The following is a 17,027-nucleotide window of genomic DNA, read 5'->3' as shown; positions in this document are numbered from 1 at the left end:
TTTCAATATTAAACCTCCCACCTATATCGCCAAAAAGGACTGGTTGGCATCCCAGTTTTAGCCCTTTTGGTAGCAGGTCTGGACTAAGAAGATTTCTGTTCCACTAGCATGTTAGTACACCATCTCCTATCAGCAAAAAGACACACTAGCACACTAGGCAGCAGGTCTTTACTAGGCAGAATTTCCTCAGTTAGACTAGAATCTAAAAACACTGCCTTTCAGTTACTTATTCATGTGTTACAGTACATTGATACATTGCGCACGTTGAGGGAAAATGGGAACATTTTCACTGTAGGTGTCTGCTTTTAGCAGTAGCACCATGGTCGTAGATGGCGCTTGGGCTGACCCACAGGCAGGAAGTTGTCAGAGGTGTGATGAACATCAACATGGTGAATATCGTTACGTATGCATACAGGGGTTCCAAACTTTCATACTGCGTGCGCACTGCGCAGCTGACAGTACCTCTGCAGCAGCCTTTGATTGTTTGGAAGTTACTCACCGCTTAAAAGCTGTACTCATGTGATTGGCTACTTAGCATCATGTTCCTCTGAGCTGCCGAATGTTTATAAATGGAAGAATCCATACACAGCTTTAGATCAAGGAAGAACTTTATAGGCTGGGGATAGGCAGGCTGCCAACTGAAGTGCAATGCTCCTGTCAGTTGCAGCAAATATATATAATAAAATATATCTGATCCAATTAGAAGGCAGAGGGATATACAGATCTTAACACTGACATGATCTTTAATTTCATTTTATGTAATGGTCATCAGATCAAAGAAAAGAGAAAAGAGCAGGCTGTTTTTTATTTTTGTACTGCTGTTCAAGATATGATTCATCACATTTATCCCTCTTGGGTTAATATCCTCTCTTGTGTAAAGACAAAATGCTACTGGTGAGTTTGGTGTAAATACAACTGAATGTTTCGTGTCAGCTATGCAATACAAGCCATTTAGATGACAAACGATCAACTCAAGTTGCCCCCCCACCCCAAAAAAACCCACACATTGTCTCAGCTCCACAAAGCCTCTTATGCTAATGACCATGCCTATTTTTCTGCCTTGTTAGCTTTATCAGTTTGCTGTGGTGATTAAAAAAGAACAATAGCCTATTTTTCTCCTTTGCTATAGGCTGAGCAATATCTTCTAGCTCAAAACGAGAAAAAGTGTTATCTTATTGTAGTGTACTTGATGGTGCTGTAAAAAAAAAAAATCATGTATGACCGGAAATTTAGCTTTATCATCCATGTGGGGGCTCTGTCCACTGTATTTAATGTTTGAGTATTTATTTAACCTTACTGTTTACATGACTGAAGAATGAGTAAAAAGAGGTCTTAAGACCTCATTGTGCAATCACTTCCTTCACATGGTTGAAATTTTTGTTCTGTAGTCTACTGTATGAGATGAGAAAGAAGTGTGTCACATATTGCATTCATCTTCCACGTTGCTAAAAAAAAAAAAAAAGAACTGTTCTCAGGGCCATGAACAGCTTTGGCCGGGCCAGGGGCAAATTCATCTAAAAGGCCCTCCTATCCATACAATGTAATGACGACCCAATTCTGGCCCAGTTCTGGGCCCCCTTTCTCCCTGGGCCCAATACAACTGAACCTCCCAGCTCCATCCCCTGTTGGCTACCCTGGTGTAACAGTCTCATGTTGGTGTGGTGGATACTTGGATGAAGTATGAAGTACGGATGAAAGACTGAAATGAAAACAAAATGGTGTGAAATATTGCTGAGTTTTCAGCTAATACATCCGTGGCACATGGCTCAGCTAATGAGGTATAGCAAGATCCTCTCCATCCTCAGGAGCCGGTCAGCCCCAGCTTGTGAAGGATGTCTAATCTACTCCACATGGAGAGAGACTAGATGTGCTTCAAACAACACATACACACTATTTATGTTAAATGCTTCAAATTAGCCCCCTTAGGGTTAAGATTGGACAGGACCCTGGCCTCTGCTTTCCATCATTTCTAAGTAAACATCCTTCCGTCTTATCGCTCTCCTCAGAAACACATACAATAGTCAGCTAGATTATTTTATGCAAGCAGATAAATTCTAAAATTAGGATGTGTTACTTTCTGTTTCGATTTCATGACATGTCCATTATTTTTGACAGTGCTCAAGTGTTGCAGACATTTCAAATAGCAAGTTAGGCAGGGTTTCCATTGAGACCTAAATGGGCATTTAAACCAATACTATGGTACTTGTGAGTAAAAATGTGCTCTTTTGAATTTCCCATACATTCTGTGCCTGTAGTTTACTGTGTGGAGTGCTAAGTTTTATCTGCTTTTATACGAGGAAGGCCTTCCGTAGTCATAGTCCGATGGGGGTTCAAGGTCACTGATCTTGTTATGGTGCACTTTTTTTCCAGCACTTTTTTTTTTTACCACAGACCTTGAACGCTTTTGTTTGACAAAGGTGATTCAACCAACCTCTCTCCTGCGCTGCTGGAAGAGCTGTTTGGTTGGCTTATCTGTCTGACTCGTCAAGTTTTATGGTGAGGAGACGAGGCTCCAGAACAGTAGACACAGTAGAATGTTATAGCTGATTCCAAAGATAATGCAGAGGAATTCAAGGTTTATATGGAAGAAGCATTCGCATGAAAAATCAGTGGCCAATTTTAACAAAGAAATACGTATTTTGATGATAGAGATAGTCTTAGAGATAGAGAGAGATAGATAAAGAAAGTGTTTCCGGGTAACCAAATCACATCACATAGGCTTAATGTGAGTTATCAGCAAAGGAAGAATATCCCAGAATTGCACAGAAATATTTAAAAAATATTATAAAATGATAATTAACCGCATTGCAGTTAAGTGGGCGAAATATTACTTTAGTTAACATATTATTATGGCACTCCTCACCAGACCAGACCCCTTGAATCCAGACCACATGTTCTACTTGCTCCTGTGTGGTCTTTCTCACAGGGCAAAAAAAGTGACGAAAAAGTTCAGAAAAGAATCCAGGGACATGTCCTTCCCACAAGGCCATCCCAACACACACACACGCACATACACATGCATACACACACACACACACACACACACACACGCACACACACACACACACACACACACACACACACACACACACACACACACACACACACACACACTGACACACACACACACAAACACACACACACACACACACACACACACATACACACACACACTGACACACACACACACACACACACACACACACACACACACACACACACACACACACACAGAGAGAGACACACACAGAGACACACACACACACACACACACACACACACACACACACAGCCCATCACCACCTCTGCAAGCACTGAGCGTCCCTGTCCGCAAACAGGCATTGCAGGAGCCAATGGTAAAGGTTCTGTTTATTTGGGGTGCCGTGTGTTGACACAGAAGGGCCTCCATGGATGGGGCAAGAGCCAGTCAATGATTATTAAGGGCATGTTTTTAGACAGAGCAATGCTATACTAAAGTTTAGCCAGAGAATTTAACTCTGGTGAGGGGGGTGGGGGCAAAGGGGTCAGTTGTCCCTGGCCCAGGGAAAAGGGGGGCCCAGAATTGAGTCTTCATTACACTGTGAGCATAGGGTGGGGGTGTGGGGGGTGGTGTCTTTCAGATGACTTGGGCCCAGCCAAAGCTGTCAGCAGCCCTGTGTATAGCAGCCACAGTGGTAGCACGGCAGTAGTAGGCTAGGCCCCATCCCTATATATATAATCCAGTAAAACCAAAGGGGATGGGAAGGGAGAGCAGGGCAAGGCAGCTTAACCATGAGGAAGGGGAGTGAGTGAGAAGCAGCAGGTCTCCGTCATGGCCGTCACGTGCCGCTGAGGGAAAATGACCAGAGGCAAGCTCCATTAAGTCTGATAAGCCTCTGACAACGGCCTGCTGACAGGGTTTTAATGAGGCTCCAAACAGCAGTGAAGCCGAGGGCTTTTTTTCCCTCACCGATTACACTTGCATAGACTAGGCTAAAAACTTACGTTTCCCCGGGCTACACTACTGAAGTGACCAATAGTCTCGTAGTCTGTGTGGCCGCATCATAATTTAGTGCATTTATGTATTCACGTGTGCTTTTTTATGTGACATTGATGACGCGAATAAAACGGGGCAGTTAAAGGAACGTGTTTTGAGTACAACACACACCCAGCGCCTGCTCTATATCACAGGCACCTCACACGGGCAGAAGAAATCCCACCACAAACATGGCAGATTATAAATTGAAATTAAGCAACACTGGTGTATACCAACATTAGGCCAATTAAAAAAGGGAAAAAGTCTGTGTGTGTGTGTGTGTGTGTGTGTGTGTGTGTGTATGTGTGTGTGTGTGTGTGTGTGTGTGTGTGTGTGTGTGTGTGTGTGTGTGTGTGTGTGTGTGTGTGTGTGTGTGTGTATGTGTGTGTGTGTGTGTGTGTGTGTGTGTGTGTGTGTGTGTGTGTGTGTGCGCGTGTGTGCGTGCCCAAATTAAGCAACACTGGTGTATACCAACATTAGGCCAATTAAAAAAGGAAAAAAGTCTGTGTGTGTGTGTGTGTGTGTGTGTGTGTGTGTGTGTGCGTGCCTGCCTGCCTGCCTGCCTGCCTGCCTGCCTGCCTGCCTGCGTGCGTGCGTGCGTGCGTGCGCGCGTGCGTGTGTGTGTGTGTGTGTGTGTGTGTGTGTGTGTGTGTGTGTGTGTGTGTGTGTGTGTTTGCTTACGCACATTACATTACAGTGCATATCAATGTACTTTAATTGATATGGTGTATTTTAATCAGCATGCCACTGTAGTTTTGGGATCCCCTTCCCTTCCCGCCCACTGTTATCAGGGCCTGGGGGAGTCACTGGGACCTTGGGGGAGTCACTGTGGCTGCTATGTCCACCCCTCTCTCCAAACAGTTTTTGGGAGCGTTGGTGTGGCGGGGTGGGGTCTCTGATGCAGAGTAGAGTAGGGCAGGCAGGCAGGCAGTTCAGGCAGGCCAAACAGCAGGAGGGCGGGCGGTGCATTTTAGTGAAGAGCAGCAGTAGATAGATTAATTAATAACCACTACCCCCTTTTGCCATGACCTCAGTCGGTCAGTCAGTCAGGCACAAATCTTTACTGTAGCCCTAATGGAGGAGACGCCATTTTACAAATAGTGATGGTGTGTGCAGAATTCTGTGGATCTATGTGAAAGAAGGGGCGACAGCAGACTTTGGGATTTGCGGCAACCAGAAGAAGCTCTGTGTAGAAATTGAATTGAGGCAGAGCAGGAGGAGGACAAGGTAAGCACTCGTGGAGTTACCTGAATTTATTAGACTCCTCGGGCCTAGCACTGCCTGTAGACCTTGTTATAGGTGGTGGGGACGGGAGAGGAGAGGAGGGGAGAGAGGCTGCACTTGGTAGGTAGGTGATGATGGTGGTTGAGGCGGGCGGGGGGTGGGAGTCTTTTTTCATTTCCGTGAGGAGTTGTGCTCACACTCCAGGGAAATTAAACAGGGTGAATTTCCTCTCTCTGAGATCAGATTTATGTTACAAATGTGTCTTTGTGATTTACCATTCTCCAAGCTTTGCGGCCTACAACTACCACCTCTGCCTCACACACACACATACTATACTATACATATAGCAGGGAAAATATCAAAGCACCCCCAACCACAACCACAAATACTTTTAACTGTGATTTTTTATGTGGGAGCTAAAGGTTCCAAGCACACACTGTGCAGTTCTGATAGTGCAGTCTTTCATGTCTGCCAAATTACGTGCTCACCAGGTTCAGGGACACTGGAGCCACTGGTTCCAATTCCTTAGCACCATTTCTGCATCTTATCCCTATACATCTTATCATGTACACAATGTCATTGTAACTGTTGTATGGGGGCCAGGAGGTGTTTTGTGATTAATTAAATGTGAACAATAGATGTACACAATGAAAAACCTCCTCCTTCAGTGCTATGGTCTATGAATGCAATGTGCATGTGGAATTGGTAAACTAGCAGCATTAAGCCTGCTCATGATGACCGAAAGTCATCCACATTGTGGATAGTATATTACTGTTTGTCTTGAATTCCAACAGATGCACTGATATATATGTTTAGATGTTTACATTACATTACACTTTTAAAATCCAAAATGACAGTCCCTGAACTAGTGTTGCTCAAGGGCACTTCAGCCATAGAGTGTAACAGGGAGCGGGATACAAACCTGCAACCGTCTGATCTAAAGCCCATTTCCTTAACCACTAGGCCATGGCTGCTACAGCTAACTTATGTCTGCTTGAGATGTCCAATGTGTAATGTTACTGCTTTTGTTGATACAATACACAGTATATGTCACCAAAAGATGTCCGTGGAGATTGAGAACACAGGGAGGTAGCAACCACTGTTCAGCAATTAGAAGTGATGATTTCCACACTGACTAGCCACGGTCAGATCACATCACACACCACAACGTACGTACAACCATCTAAACCCAATCATGAATGTGGAAAATTGTGTAATTTGTACACCATCCACAGCAGCCCTAGTCCATGATCCCCTTCACTGAGTCGGAGTCAGGAAGTCTCACTTGCCTTACTGAGGTGTCAGGTGCGGAGAGCGGCTGTCACCCAATGCTGTGGTGTGGTGTGGTGTGGTGCGAGCAGCCTATAGCCTTAAGGAGCTATGACTTGCTTGCACAGTAGCCAGACAGGACAGAGACTGACACCAGGAGGCTGGACCAGGCTGACCTGTGACCCAAGCAGGCTGGCAGTGTTGGCTGGGTTATCAAGGCCCTGCCAACTGGCTAGGTTGGCGTGACACAGCATTGAAGTGGTAGAGTAGAGTAGAGTAGAGTAGAGTAGAGTAGAGTAGAGTAGAGTAGAGTAGAGTAGAGTAGAGTAGAGTAGAGTAGAGTAGAGGTAGTTTATTTGTCCCCCAAAAGGAAATGAAGGACAACTACTCATGCACAATGTTGCTCAAAGTGTTATCAGAGGCTGACAAAGCTTCAGTAATCCTGAAAATGTGAGTAACTCTGGATGTGCTTGATTAAATTCTGGAGGATACGGAAACTAAATCTGTAAAGGAGTTATCTTATTCCTTACCAGCATTAAATGCCTTTTAGACACAGCCTAGATCAGTGTTTCCCAACCTTTTTTGACTCGCGTACCCCCTAAGCCTGTTTGTTGTACCGTGAGTACCTCCTATCCCATGTATATATATATACCTTTATCCCAGTATGACTATACTCTATTCAATTGTCATTATCAAAATTTTCCGTGTACCCCCTGACGTGTGCTCGCGTACCCCTAGTGGTACACGTACCCCTGGTTGGGAAACACTGGCCTAGATTATAGATCAGCACAGATCGTAGATTCAAACAACTGCACAGTCCACACACAGACAAATAATCTTGACACTCTCCTGCACCATACTGTAGGCTAGGTTCTCATAGATTGTTTATGCAGTAATACATTTACAAAAAATATTCATTGCAAACTTTCTGTGGTGCAGGAGGAGATATTGTGTTTTAGTACATAGGATGTCTCAGGCGGTAAACAGTGGTATGGGAACCACTCAGATATTACATTGAGAACAAAATTAGAATTAGAACAAAGGTACATAGAGAGGTGGAAGTACAGGAGAAAGAAAATGGTAGTTTTGGTCCTTCGCATGGAATACATCTGGTATGATTTCTAGCTATTTTTGTTTTATTTCTGTTGCTATTAACCACAATAACAGCCACACTCTACTGTCCCCATTCATAAATACTTTATATGTCAGTTTCGCATGTAGTTGCACACAGTACGGTATGATCATATGAAGCATAGTGGGTAACCTACAAGACGTATGAGATCATGGCTGATACAAGACATGGCGGTATATGAATCTCAGTTGTGTTTGACATGCCTACAGTAATTTGTACCGTGTCCTTTCAGGAACAAAGGATATCAACACCTCTTCTGGACGCACCTCTGTGATTTCATTTTATTTTTTACTTTATCTATTTATTATCACTTTGTTTTTGTGGTGGAGTGTTTTTGGAACCGCTTTCTGGATGAATGACTGGGTGGGCCCGGATGTCAATGTGGTCGGGGCCCTACAGGTCCCCACCAGCGATGGTTACTGTCTGCCAGAGAGCTCACACTTCTTCGGTGAGTGACTACCATCCCCAGTCTCATATCCGATCTCTCACTGCCAGGTACCACAGCAAACAGAACTTCCTTGATGACTATACAGAGAAGCATTTCATTTTTCTAAAACAAATATATGATACATTGACGATATCATAGTCTATGCCAGGGTCAATGTCACTCAGTGAAATTCAAGTTGGATTGTTATGCTATGTGGAAAACTGTGGGTAACTGCCTATTCTAAAGCAAACTAACATGCATAGACTAAAGAACTTCAGTTAGTGACTATGCCTACAATATCAACGCATCTAATATCTTATCGATTTTCAGATGCTATGAGCAAACACGACCTCCTCTAAGCCTATACAATAGATTTCATTTTCCCAATACAAGGCAAATGCTGTATGTTGATGACTTCCTTATCTACTACACCAGGACAATGTGGTGGGTGAGCAAAATGACCAGGGACAAAGGGGCCTGATGCTGACAAGGGGCCTTTTGAAGCCTTTTGATATTATATTTTAACAATATTACCTTGCTAAATCTGTAATATTTCACATGCAATCTTGATGCATCTAATCCTTCACTTATGGATGATAGATGGACGTCAGAGACAATATAGTGAAATTACATTCACATTATTATTATGTTTTGCTGGTAAACTGGCTGAACTACACTACATAGTGACTTCACTAATTACTGAAATGAACTAAAACTTAACAAAAGACAAATAATTAAAGGTCATACAGACGTTTTAGAGGATGCAATGTCTTGTCACACTTTAATTGTGTTTAAAAACTGTGGACGCAGGAGTCTTACTGCCTGTGTCCCTAAGGGCAGAGCTACACCCAGTTGTCTCACCATGCATCACACCAGGACCTTGTGTCACAGTGGCAGCTCCTCAGGCAGACAGACAGACATACAGGCAGCTCCTTCAAGCCAACCACCAGTGGCTACGCAACAAAAATGTGACTTATCAAGTTAATAAGCAACCGTGGCAACCTTTGGTCTTCTTGGCACTCTTGAGCCGGGCGGCAAACTGCTTTTACCAGTGTCATGGAGTAGCTACTGCCGCTTTACAGTTTTGGGGTCTGGGTATAGAACCGCTGAATTTGGAATCTGGGGCTGGATTTATTTTGTCACCCCTTCTTTTTTATTTTGCTGGGGTTACCCTCATGAGATGGCCATGGTTCAGGAGAAGTCCCAAGGAGGTCAGTGAAGGATGGTGAATGGTGAAAGGCGTCTACATGACTTTTGTTGTTGTAGTTTCTATGGTAGTATCAAATCATTGGATCAGTGATCTTGACATATAGCCTACCTGGCACTAGGGTTCTGTTTGTCTGGATATCTTCTGAAACTTCATGTAGGGGTTAAGACTGCGTGAGCTCCACTGATTGCTTGGGTGTGCTTACTGCAGTCAACATCAAGGATTATAGTTGAATCAATGATCTGGTAAACCAATTCCATGTATTCGCTGGTGTACACAGTGCTGTTCTATGAAGAGAAGACAACAACATATTGACTTACAGTGATTTAAAACGTGTTGATTTTTAACTTGATAAATCCCACAGGATCAAACAGGCATTGTAAGTCAAATATTTACCCATTCTTAGAAGTCATCCAATGCAGTGTAATTACCAATAGTTAGCAGTGGGAGTGACAAAGGCTTTGTGACATCCTGTGAGAGACTGTTTAAATTACTGTAGAACCATAAAGGTTGTCATCTGCATCTGTGTATCTGCATAGATCCTAGTTGACATTAGCTAATCATTAAACATTGTCTGACCTCAATTGTTGTGAATGTCATTGAAATCATAGTATTAGTATGATCCTTGTCACTGCCTATACAGTGTTAATGTAACATAGCTTTCATCGTCTGTTGGCATGCAGGTCGAAAGGGGGAGGTTCTTTGATTGAACTAAAGAAAAATAGCCTACCTCCCAAACATAGTGCAGTTATGGACAGCTAATTTGGCACATTAGTACATGCTTAATGCAAGAAACTGGTTTTCTGGCTGAAAAAATGTATAACGAAAAGTTGCTAAAACTCAGTTGACGGGACGGCAAATCACTCAGCACACTACAGTTCTAGTCTTGTTCTTAACTGCTCCGACCTACAGACACGTTAAAACTCAGATGTATGACAATTCACCCGTTGTCTCAGGTGTTCCTACCTTTTCATCTGTGCCCCTCCCTCCATCGGATATCATGACAGAGCAGGGCAGCCCTCTGAGCCCATCCAATGTAACTCACACAATGCAACTACCATAGTTAACTCTGTGAGTGAGTGGCAAAGGCTTTGTAATAGCTTGTGAGAGATTGTTTAAAGTGGAACCATAGAGGCTATAGCTGTGCACATCTGGATATACGTGTATCCTAACTGGTATTAGTTAAGCCTAGTGTACACTGTCTACAGTAAAGGATCTGACATCAATTGTGACAGTCATTGAAATTGTCTGCACCATAGTAGGCTACTAGCGTCTTGCTCCTTAGCAAAGCAGAATTTAGTTTTTCATCGTTGCCCCCACAGGAATATCAAAACTGAAATACTCTTCAACTCAATGTGTTGATCTGTGCCTCTGTCCTCCGCCTCCCCCTCATCAGATATCCTGACAGAGCAGGGCAGCCCCCTGCTGCAGGACCCAGAGGTGCTCCCTTTCACCTGCTATCCCAGCATGCAGTTCTCCAACATGGAGCCCGCCATGTCGTCCCCCTCGTCTTACTACTCCGGCCAGCACTACTACCCGCCATACGGTGCCGAGGACTGGTACTCCGCTCCCAGCCTGTATGAACTCAGGAAGGGGCCCCTGGAGGTGGGGTCTGGGGTCGGGGGCGGTGGTGGAGGTGGTGGTGGTGGTGGTGGAGGGGGCGCCTTTGAGGTGGAGATGGAGGAGAGTTCCCTTGCGGCGCCGTCAGTGTGCAAGAGGGCCCGCCACGCATCCCATCCGGGCAGGGTGAAAGGGGAGGAGCTGTGTGTGGTGTGCGGGGACAAGGCCTCAGGGTATCACTACAACGCGCTCACCTGCGAGGGCTGCAAAGGTAAGGGATGAGCTCATGCTTGAAAGTAGAAGCATCAGTTTAACCCGTTAAGGCACAGTGTTTCACATTTGCTGTTGCAGAATGGCAACGACCAAGTCGTAGTGCATAACCAAAGGCCCTGTGTAATATCATGATAATGTTGTGTTATGGTCGTTAACTTTTCAATGACTATTGCAGTGTTCCACTGGTGGAGTAGTGGGCATGATGGGGACATTAGTGGCATCATTACGCCACAAGGTCATGCAATAAGAAATGTAATGAATGGCATTAAAAGGGTATATAAAGAATATATTGAATTTTATATATACAATGAGAATTGCCCTATATTGTAACAATAGCAGAAAGCTAGGTTTCATTTTAGAATTATTAAGTAATAACTTTTTAATAAGCTAGTGTTATTTAATACGGCTCCTTTTTCACCCTCTGGGACAAAATAAAAAAAACAAAAGGTGTAAATAGAAAAAATCTACAAACAACTTTAACCCGTTAAGACGCAGCGTTATACATTTGCTGTTACCAGAATGGCAATGACCAAGTTGTAGTGTATTGCTAAAGGCCCTGTGTTATGTCATAGTATTGTAATACTATGGTAGTTAACTTTTCAATGACTATTACCGCGTGCCACTGGAGGTACAGCATGCATTAAGGGGGGCTACAGATTTATGGAATTACAGCTAAAAGTTCACTGCTGTGATTTTTAACATTTATTCTGAGAGTCCACGTTTAGCAAGAAATACATGCCATGCTAGAACTTGTGAAGAATTGATCACAGGTTTCCATTCTCACCGACAAGACACTTCCCAATTAGTAGACAGTGGAGGAGAGGCAAGGAAGTGATGTATCATGTCCATTCACTCAAGACAAATATGCTACTTGGCTGCTATTAAATCCTGGGATTTTTACATTTACAAAAGCACAACAGTTAGGAATCATTCATGATGTTTCTGCAAAATGGCAATATAAACCAGGGCTTTGAACCATTATTTTTTTCCAAACGTTCCGTTCCGAACAGAAACGGAATTATAACGTTTCCGGTTATAAGTTCCACCAATAAATTGACGTTCCCGAACCGGTTAGAACAAAAAAATACTGTTCCCGGAACGGTTAATTTCGTTCCTGTCAGCTAATTACTCCCATAGGCCTAACTGACGTTAATTAACCAAGAAAAACGGAAGTGCAAATGAGTCAGCCTACATTCCAAACTGTTTATTCAAGCAAATGAAAAGAATATCCTCCAGAATTTTGTCATTCAGGGACGACCTAAGCGGAGAATAAACCTCAATGATGAAAATGCACGCTCCACGCTGACTTGGGTCACGGGGAGCGCTATGATGGACATTGTGAGTTTGTGCATATTTGAAGCGGCCATGGATGCCCAATAACGTTGAACATTCTCGGTGCGCTTTACACGCGCTTCTCTGCAATGTCACACAATGATGCAATGGAAACTCTCCCCTTTTGTATGACAGTGGTTTCTCTTATTTAAGATGTGGAGTGGAGACTTTGTAGTCCACAGCTCTCTCTCCATTCAGTCAGAGAATGTCTGATGTCACACAGGACGTGAACCTCAGCCGTCATGGTAACATGCGCAGGAAAATAATTACCTTTTTTGTTTTGTTTGAGGAACGGTATTAACTGGTATTAACCGGTTACCATTATTTTTAAATAAGTGTTCCCGTTCCAGAACATAAAAAATAATAACGTTTCCGGTTTCGTTTCTGTTCCCTGTAAAATACAAAAAGTTCCCGGTTTTCGTTTTCGTTCCTTGAACCGGTTCAAAGCCCTGATATAAACTGGACATTAGAGGACAGGGAGAGCCTGATAACACATTCGTCTGGAGTCCCCTTTTCTTTGACATAGCTCAATCTGTCACCTGAGTCTCTTTACAGTTTGCAAAAGCACAATAGTTATAGATCATGAATGATGTTTATGCAAAAGGGTTGGCATTACAGCAACTCAACATAGAAGAAAACCTGCAGACAAACTTAACTTGTCTATCAGTCTTTTTATGACAGAGACTCTGCAGGAACATGAGAGACATGCATGGTCTTTCTTAAAGGATTTATTTTGGACTTTTCTTGCCTTTATTGCACAAGCCGGCCTGAGAGGGGATAGGAAAGTAATAGTAATAATAAATAATAATTGTATTTGTATAGCACTGTATCATACAAGGCATGCAGCTCAAAGTGCTTGACAAATGGAAAGAAAACCATCAATGTTAAAGATGGAGTTAATAACCTCGGGCCGTAAGTGAACCCGGCTCTCTGGCGGTACAGCCAGAAGTGCCCTAGCCGATTGAGCCACGGCCAGGGTCATACACGATCGATTATATAAACGTACTTGCAACTTGAGTCCTCCTGCGCTCTTTGCAGTTTCCAAAGCCATGACGGACGATTACCATGAATCATGCACGATGTGCATTGTGCCCAAGTGCAATTGTGACATCAATGCAATGCTGTGGAGACAACTCATCTCCACAGACTTCTTGCGTCACAGATGTGAGACATGCGTTTCCTCCATGACCCTCACCAGTCATCATCATGACAATGGTTTGCAGTGCATGCTGCACCATATGTTGTGCAAAGACAACAGCACACCTGACCCACTGTCCTATTTATAGTTCTGGGGCTCAAAAGGGGTTCACACATCAATGCAACACCTAGAGACGAGCTCATCCTCTTTCGCCACTGATTATATCCTGCACATATACAGAACACATAGGCCTACAGTATCCCTTGATGAGCCAACTCAATTATAACAAAATTTCGTAATACGTTCACAAAATTTCGTGCAGTAGCAACAGCACACCTTACCCCCCTGTCCTGTTTGCAGCACTGGGGCTCAGCATGGTGTGCAAAGGGGTAGGGATCTATGCAACACCTTCCTTGATGAGCCAACTCAATCACAATTTTTTGCATTGTGCCACATGTTGACACTTGAGCCCCTCCCCTGTAGTGCTAGGCCTCCAAAGGGCTGCAAAGGTGCACCATTTAAAGGCTAGCTCGTCTCCAGCCCGCTTATGTCACTGATTCTATACAGTTTCAGTCATTACATTTCAAGATACATGGCCTACATGCAACAATATTTGAAGTGTTTTTTTGCAAAACGGTAACCTGATATTCTTTTTTTTGTAATCAACGTTTTTTATTTTCCAAATTCAAAAATAAAAAACACATGGTCAAACAAATACAATTATTGTGTACCATCCAGTACACATACTCAGACACAAGTAGGTAACCTGATATTCATCATCTGGCTGCGTTCAGCAACTACACGCGAGGGCGTTCCAGGTGAATGGAACGGCATACCAGAGGGCAAGAGTCACCTAGCAAAACGGTGTATATTTGTAGAATGTTGGGAAATTGGCATTTTTGTATTGGGCATTCCATTGCATTGCAAAATGCATTTTATATAGGTTTAAAAAGTATGTTCTCAAAATATGTGAATGGCAAGAATTCAAACATAGATCATAGGACTTCTGAACATTTATTTCCAATAACAAAATGCAAAAGTCAAAAATGGTGGATACAACGTTTTGCAACACAACTCTTTCATGCAGTTTGATTTGATGCTTTAGCATCAGTATCAGCATAAGGATCAGTGTCAGGGTAGCGTAGAGTAGAGTAGAGCAGAGTAGATATAACTCTATAAGAGTAATTCCCAAAAGGAAATGAAGGGATATTAAGAGTGACATTTCATAATTCCTGCAACAATATGCAGTCTCAGCATTAGGCCACACCTGACACTTGACCCCCTCTCCTATTTGTAGTCGTGCTGTGGCTCTAAATGGCAAGTGCAATTAAGCCAAGCCAAGCCTAGTTAAGCTGAGCCTGTAGCGTCAATGTCAGCGCCGGTGAGTCTATGCAGTTTCAGTCATTACAACATTTCATAATGCATGCAACAATTCCTCATGCAGCAACTCGACCCTTCTCTCCTATTGCAGTTGCAATGGCGACTGGCGAGGCTCAAAATGGCGAGTACAACTAAGACAAGCCGAGTTGAGCTGAGCGTCAGCTTCAACCTCAGCATCAGCACCAGTGTCAGTGTCAGCATCAGCGTCAGTGTCAGTGTGTTTCAAAACAACAACGTGCAACAATATTTTGTGCCGCAGCAGGCTACACCTTGACCTCCTCTCCTATTTGTAGAGGTGAGACTCAAAATGGCGAGTAGAACTAAGCCAAGCCGAATTGAGCTGAGCATCAGCTTCAGCCTCAGTCTCAGCCTCAGCCAGGGCTGGACTAGCCATCTGGCATACCGGGCATTTCCTGGTGGGCCCTGCGCCCTCGTGGGCCCCTATTTTCAGAAATGTAAAAACATTACGGGGCCCACGAGGGTGCAGGGCCCACTGGTGAGTCAGTTCTACTAGGGGGAGGGGGGGGGCTTTGAGCCAAAAGTGCCTGTGCCCTATTTCTCCCCCAGTGCAGCCCCAGCCTCAGCGTGAGCAATTGCAAGTGTAATTCCACCTGTGCACTGGGGACAAAGGCCCGAGGGCAGCCTGAGGGCTGGATGTCTTCTGAGCCTCAAGGCTTGGCTGCATGCGTTACCTATGTGTATGCGTATACGTGTGTATGCATGTGTGTGTGTGTGTGCGTGTGCGTGTGCGTGTGCCTGTGTGTGTGCGTGTGAGTGTGTGCGTGTGCATGTGCGTGTGTGTGTGCGTGTGCGTGTGCGTGTGCGTGTGTGTGTGTGTTCGTGTGTGTGTGTGTGTTCGCAAGAGTGTGCGTGTGCGTGTGCGTGTGCGTGTGCGTGTGCGTGTGCGTGTGCGTGTGCGTGTGTGTGTGTGTGTGTTGGTGTGTAGTATGTGTGCGTGTGCGTGTGCGTGTGCGTGTGCGTGTGTTTGTATGTGTGTGTGTGTGTGTGTTTCCCACTTGGGCCGCTGGCATTGGGTTCCCTCTCAGCTTTCTGCTGCATAAAAGGCATCGGGCAACCAGAGCCACTGGCCGGCATGCAATCTTAATGCGTGTCATTGTGTTTACGGCCCTACGCTAGAATGTGTAATTACCTGTTCCTGCCTAAGCTGGTTTTCTGAGCCTCAAAGCACTGTGTGTGTAGTATGTGTGTGTAGGTATGTGCGTGTGTGCATGCGTGCGTGTGTGCTTGCATGCATGCGTGCTTGCGTGCGTGCTGCCAGGAGCAGCCCTTAGCCCCTAAGGCACAGTGGGGTGATGTTCTTGTCGTTTTGCCACTGATCCATCTAAATGCCAATTGACATATGATCAAAAACCAATTGAGCGATAGACTGTCCCTTTCAGCTAGGAAACTGTTACCCTTTCATTTTGACTTACAGTAGCAGGGGAATTGTTGCCTGCTCTCTGTTAACTAAGTTAGGAAGCTGTGAGGAATTACGTGAACAAGCTTGCAATGGTGAATGAGGGGCCCACAGGAGAAAGGCCCACAAAACACAAACACAAAAGCACTAACACAAAAAAGCATTAGGCCACGCGCTAAGCCCCCCACATTTGGGCTTACATTGCCCACGGGGACCCCGGTTCGAGTGCGGCCGGAGTCATTTCCCGACCCTACCCCATGTCTCTCTCCCTGTCTACTCTCACACTGTCCTATAATTAAGGCCAAAAAGCCCCCAAAAATACTTAAAAAAAAGCATTAGGCCATGTCTGTTGTTCCTATCTTTTTTATCTTCTTTTATTTGTCCTACCTGCCCAGGGACTGCAGATGGAAATTACATTTTAGCTGCTAGAATGTAGTACAAGTCATCTTCTTACTTTTGTTACTCTTGAACACTTAACTTGTTGACACTTGTTGACTCTTGAACACAACTTTGCCGCTGTGTTGATTGTATTTTACTTCTTCAACCAATCTGTCCCCTGTTATTTTCTCTTGATCTTTTGCCCAGCGTCTCAGACTACATTGGTCACACCATTAAGCCATAAAATATGTAATCCAGAGGTGAGGTGCAAGGCA

The 17,027-nt window shown here is 44.2% G+C and overlaps 1 protein-coding gene across 2 annotated transcripts in view; it reads left to right on the top strand.

Moving 5' to 3' along the window:
• The first annotated feature begins 5,066 nt into the window (after positions 1–5,066).
• nr1h4 (nuclear receptor subfamily 1, group H, member 4) overlaps positions 5,067–17,027 on the top strand; it is a 34,727-nt gene continuing 22,766 nt past the window's right edge. Inside the window, exons 1-3 of one of the 2 annotated variants that reach the window (XM_063196418.1) lie at positions 5,067–5,242; positions 7,873–8,088; positions 10,671–11,105. In XM_063196418.1, the coding sequence (XP_063052488.1) occupies positions 7,992–8,088; positions 10,671–11,105 (532 nt within the window). In that variant the 5' untranslated portion in view covers positions 5,067–5,242; positions 7,873–7,991. Of the gene's footprint in view, positions 5,243–6,343; positions 6,409–7,872; positions 8,089–10,670; positions 11,106–17,027 lie in introns of those variants that run through there. The other variant, XM_063196419.1, reaches the window with a different exon arrangement.

This window comes from Engraulis encrasicolus, chromosome 4 (assembly GCF_034702125.1).
Source record: "Engraulis encrasicolus isolate BLACKSEA-1 chromosome 4, IST_EnEncr_1.0, whole genome shotgun sequence".
In the NCBI taxonomy this organism is placed as follows: domain Eukaryota; kingdom Metazoa; phylum Chordata; class Actinopteri; order Clupeiformes; family Engraulidae; genus Engraulis; species Engraulis encrasicolus.
This window is presented reverse-complemented; position numbering and strand designations above follow the sequence as displayed.